Consider the following 5,966-nt stretch of genomic DNA (forward strand, 5'->3'; position numbering starts at 1 on the left):
GTAACTAACTTGTTCAAATCCTTAATGTATTAGGTGTAGATCAACATGGCATCACCCGCTACCATATCTTGAGTGTCAAGTCATGTCACAAGCTGTGGGAGATCCCCACTGGTCAGAGGATCGTGTGTGAGTATAACCCTGCGTGGCAGCCTGTGGGACAAAGCGCATCCAAATTTAGACGAATGACCGGAGTGTTCGTCAGGAGCAGTACTTATGTAAGGATTAGCGACGAGTGGAAGAATGTACCGGAGCGTAAGAAGGAGGATATCTGGGATGCATTGATGGTATGTTAAAATTAAATATTATTGTATTTATGATAATTATTTATATATTCATCTATTTATCTCAAATAGATGTTGTATTGTTAATGCATATATACGTGTGAATATATGCAGAAGCATTTCTATATCTCGCCTGAGTGCGATATCGCAGCCATGAAACGGGATGCTTTCCTTGATATGCGAAACAAGCATAAGACTTGAAAGTATGACTTGAAGCAGAGTCTTCACATTACGTCGGACAATACTCTGGAGACAGTGAAGGCTAGGGAAGGGGGACAATTATCCATGTACAACATAACGGACGTTAATATATTATTGGAGAAATGATGTACTAAAGAGAATCAAGTAAGTCACATATTTTAGTGAGTTTTATTTAGTTTTATTAAAATGAATGTGTTAGACTAAAATATTAACAATGTTAATTGTGTAGGAATATGCTGCATATATGAAGGGAATCCGGTCGAAGAACAAGAAGCCTCACTGCACTGAGTCAAAGAGATATGCCAGGGCTATACATGAAGAAGTATGTGTGTTTTTTGATCAATTATATATATATATATATATATATATATATATATATATATATAAAATTTATGTTGATTATGTTTATGTTTTATTTGTTTATGCAGCTCATAAATACTGGGACTCCGCCAACACGAGCGCAGTCTTACATCAACACACACGTGAAGAAGGATGGCGAATATCCAAATGACTTGGTCAGGGAGAGATGTGTATGCTACTAATTCCCAATATGTCTTGGGTAATGTATATTTCTTTGTATTTTAATTTAATAACCCTAATTGCTTCTTTTACTGTGTACCCTACAGGAGAGGATGAAGGAGTTGCTTGCCACTGACCCTGCAGCTACAAGATTTGTAATCGAGGGCACCGTAAGCTGGGCACCCGATGATGCGTACGCACAAGGGATTGGCAATAAGCCGGAGTACGCTGGTCGGGTTCGCTAGGTTAGAGCAGGTATATTACCTGTGCGCGGCAGCATACACTCCTACTATAGACCAGTCGCGCCACGGTCACAACCTCCCAGCAGCTCTGGTGTCTAAGAAATGATAGAAGCTACACTACAAGCTGAGTGGTAGAAGCACAATCAGGAGATGGATGCGCTGCTAAAGACACAGCGAGAGTAGGTAGCAACGCAGCAAGCTGAGAGGGAGAGGCACAGGGCAGATAGCTGCGCTGTTAGATGTACAGAGAGAGCAGGTTGATGCGCAGGTTGCTGTGCGGCTAGCTGAGAGCGAGGTTACTATGAGCACTTTGTATGAGGCACGTTTTCGTCAACTTCAGTCCATGTTGCAGTCGAGGTCCTCATCCAATATGACTCGAGTTAAGGATGTGCCAGACAAAGAATCTCCAGCCCGTTTGGTGGTGTGATCGTCGGTGGGGAGTGGATCAGGTAATGCAATTTGTTTTTTTTTTGTTTGGGTTTTCTTGAATATATATATTTATATATGGACACTCTTGTTGCAAAATGTTTTGTTCTTCTTTGGTTTGGTGATACATTTGATTGGAATTAGTATTGTTTTTTATGTTGTTATTGTTAATAGTGACCTCGATAATGTTTGTTATTATTTCTACTACTAAACGTTAGCATTGTGTTTGCATCTAATTTTATAAGGATATTATTTTCCAGTCAGAATATCTATATATATATATATATATATATAGATAGATATTGCATGGATGATGATTTATAATTGTAGTTAGTGCATTTTTTGTTCTATTATAATAATGTCATTTTGGTTAGTATATATGTTAAAGTTGTTATGGTGCCCTTTTTTGTGTTTCGCTTAGGATCCTGATAAGAAAGGTACCTACTGCTTCTTTATTGATTGTTTTATCATCTCCAGGTATTGCGGATAAGTTGGAGAATGAGGAAGCTATCGACGTAGATTGAGCATTATCTATGAGTTTGTAGCTGGTAAACCTATTATATATTTTGTTCTTGTTTTGTTGATGTTTAATGTTACATGTAATTAAGTCTATATTCGTGGTAACATATATAGTTTGGTTGTATATGATTGACGTAGAGACTGCATGTTTGTGACACGTGTAATTATGTCTATATGATAAATAGTAAGTTGCATTTGATGGATGTTTAGTCAATACTTCGTTTAGGGTTTAATAGGCTGGGCCTCTTGTAATTATGAGCACTTGTTATTCTTTTTGAAGAGGACAAATTATGATATTTGGGTACCGGTAGAAAATATCAATTATTAATTTGCTTCTATGTTCTTAAAGGTACTTTATGCTTCAATTTATAAATTAAACTGCTAGTTTTGGTTAGGTTTTCTTGTTGTTTCTGAAATAGATGTTATACTAACTGTCTTCATGTAAATGGCAATTCTATGAATGTAGATGGCAATCAAATATAAATACCTATTGATTTAATAAGATTCTGTGGTAGGTCAAGGAGAAAAGTTTATACTTTATTCAGTCTTATCTTCCACAGAATAGAGTAGAGTATTTGTTTCTCTTTGTAGAGTATTTGTTTCTCTTTGTAGAATAACATATTTTTTCGAATTTATTTCTTACTGTAGATTGTGAAGAAGCTCATGGATGTTGTTGTCAGTATACATCAAGCTATATGGGAAGCCTTTGGAAATAGCGGTATGGGAAGCTCGTGGATGTTGTTGCCAGTATACTATGGCCTCTGCATATTGCCAAGTATAACCTGGTCATATATGACGTATTAGTTTGGTTGGATTTTGTTTTCCATTTTGGTTTGGCAGATATCCTAATATAATTGTTGCACTAACTCCATGACTTACTAGTTATTCCTTGACTTTCTCTATTTATTTCTTATGTTGATAGATCTGAATGTCGAATTCCATTATATGTAACTGAATTTCTGTACATACATCATTTTCTATTGTTGAATTTATGTTGGCATGGTTTTATCATGGCATTATTTCTAAATTTGCTACCATTCATTTTTTTTGTTTTTTTTCCAAATCCATCCTAAAACTCTTAAATCCTTATGAAATTGTCAATTCAAAAAAAAAAAAACCAAATGGGAAAAAACCCAATAAATTGTAAACAAACAAAATAAACTCATCAAGAAACAAACAAACTAATCAGAAAAATAAAAATAAAAAAATAAACCTAATTTTCTGACGTGGTAGAGATGCCACGTCAAAAAATATTCTGACGTGGTAGTTCTCCCACGTCAGAAATTTTTCTAACGTGGCATATCTACCACGTCAGAATTTTCTGACGTGGCGAAATTTACCATGTCAAGAAATTTTTCTGACGTGTTAATCAATAGAACGTCAGAAAATTCTGACGTTTTACCCATTAACAAATTAGGAAAAAAATTTTACTGACACCTATGCTTCTGACAATCAACACGCGTTAGAAATGACACGTCAGAAAAAAATTTCTGACGTGTCGGACACTATAAAACGTCAGAAATTTACAGTCAAGAAAAAATTATTTTTTTGTAGTGAGTATATATATTTTGAAATATTATCATTGTTTCGTGTAATTTTTTATTTTTGCTGCCAGCTGTTGGGGTCTAAAGTATAATAGTTCGATTCAACTCTTATATTTCTCAATCACAAACCCTAAACACGGGTGCACCTTCCACAACCTCTCTCTCATGGTCATTATTGACTTAGGGCATGCTTGGGTGTGTGTTTAAATTGCATAAAAGTGCGTTTAAAACTCAAAAATTACATTTGAAGAAAAAAGAACTTGTTTGGTAAAAACAATTGAAAGCGCTTTTAAAGGTTCAAAAAAACCTAAAAATTGTCAAAACACACTTTTGGCAAAAGGTTAAAAATGAAGTTTTTCCCAAAAATCACTTTTTGATTTAAAAGCTCTATTTCTCAAACGCATTCTCAAACATGCTCTTAACCATTGGAGAATTTCCGCCGGCTCCTACCGGCCGTTCTTCTCTGATTTGGTAGATACCCACACCATGCAACAATCGATCTGCATCAACATCTTTCATTTTGTAGGGTAAAAGATAATGCCTCCTTTATAAAGGCCAGGTCAAGCAAATTTCCTTCATACTTGTTACAAGCTTGCTACACGAGTGCACATCTACTTACTTTTGTACACTAGCCGCTTGTCTAGTTAAACATATCTAAAGCACTTAAGCACTAGTACATAGAATCACATAAGAAAATATGACATAAACGGCTAAAGTTATCTTGAATCATGGCAGCATAGCTTCCCTCTTGTCATACACTGACATGAGTTTCTCACTTAGACTCTCGCACTCCAATCTTTCCCTTCTTTCAACCTGCAGTATTACCCAAACCAGAAAAAGTATTAGAATAGATTAATTGTAGCCTAATTAATGAATTAATTATTACAAATTAAATAACATTTATACAAAAACAATAACAAACCTGAAGATGTAAATTGAAAAAGACCCTCCCTTCAAAGGACTCAAAGGATGAGGCGTTTAACAGCACAAGTCCATCATCCTCTAAACAGACGAGGATCTCAGACAATGCATTCTTGTGCACTGCATATGTCGATATTTGAATCACTACTTCTCCTCCATCATCAAGTTGAGTTGCTGTAACTGTCGACAATGTGCTCCAAGCTCTGCTTTTTGGTTTCTTCTCTTGACGAGTTTCATGATCTCCTTCCCCACAAATCCTCGACAAAAGCTCTTCCTTCTTTTGAATCATCCCCATCACTTGCTCCTGTAGCTCTGGTATGTACTTCACCACCCGTGAAACTGTTGTCGGAATGCTTGATTTCTTCTGTTAACGTACGACATCATCAAAATAGTCATGAAAAATAAATAAATAAAAAAAGGTCCCAAATGATAGAAATCCAAAGGTAATTATATTTGTATATATACCATTTCGTCTGCCCCGGGAAGCAGGGAACGGAGAGTGGAGTACAATCCATTCATCTTCTTACGACGATCACGCTCGCTGGCGTTATGGAAAATCTTCTTCGACATAATTTTGGAATCACCAGTAATGGTTGTCGGTGGTCTTGCCGGGTCGAGCTGGAGTTGTGTCGGATGATAATTAGTAGAGAAATGGATGAGTGAGTCCGATATCTCCGATATCTCGGGGTCTCCATGCACATAGCTCTGGTAATTGGTTATGGGATTATTCTCTAATAAGTACCATCCATTATTGGATGGCATCAGAGGCGCCGGTGATAATGCAGAACACATGGTGGATTGGTTGTTTGGGATTTGGATTGTTAATGAAGATGATCATGACAATGTACTTATAAGATTGGTTGGAGATTGCTTTATAAATTTATAAGATTACCTAAGCATTACTTATTGATCATTTATAATAGATTTATAAATCATAAAATAAGAAGAAGATTAGATGACTCGACATCAATTCTTCCTTTTCTTTGTCCAACTAGTGAGAATTTTGAATAGATTGGGCATGTAAACGGCACGTGCCAGGCATGGCATGCACAAGCTCTAACTGGGCTTAATTAGAGCCTTTGGGTGTTAGTTTAAAATGCTTAAAAGTGCGTTTAACACTCAAAAAATTCATTTGAAGAAAAAAATATTCGTTTGGTAAAAATAATTGAAAGTGCTTTTAAGGGTTTAAAAAGCCTAAAAATTGTTGAACCGCACTTTTAACAAAAGCTTAAAAATGAAGCTTTTATCAAAAAATGTTTTTTTACTAAAAATTCTACTTCTCAAATGTAATCCCAAACATACTCCGAGTCTAC

At 35.8% G+C, this 5,966-nt stretch overlaps 1 protein-coding gene across 1 annotated transcript; it reads right to left on the minus strand.

The window, feature by feature from the left end:
* Positions 1–4,458: 4,458 nt before the first annotated feature.
* Positions 4,459–5,274, minus strand: LOC132191266 (transcription factor ORG2-like). The gene is made up of 3 exons (XM_059606211.1): positions 5,119–5,274; positions 4,655–5,017; positions 4,459–4,545 (listed from the first exon to the last, which is right to left on the minus strand). The coding sequence occupies exons 1-3, from the start codon at positions 5,221–5,223 to the stop codon at positions 4,459–4,461; spliced, it is 555 nt and encodes a 184-aa protein (XP_059462194.1). The 5' UTR covers positions 5,224–5,274.
* Between the last annotated feature and the right edge of the window lie 692 nt (positions 5,275–5,966).

Source organism: Corylus avellana, chromosome ca9 (assembly GCF_901000735.1).
Source record: "Corylus avellana chromosome ca9, CavTom2PMs-1.0".
NCBI lineage: Eukaryota > Viridiplantae > Streptophyta > Magnoliopsida > Fagales > Betulaceae > Corylus > Corylus avellana.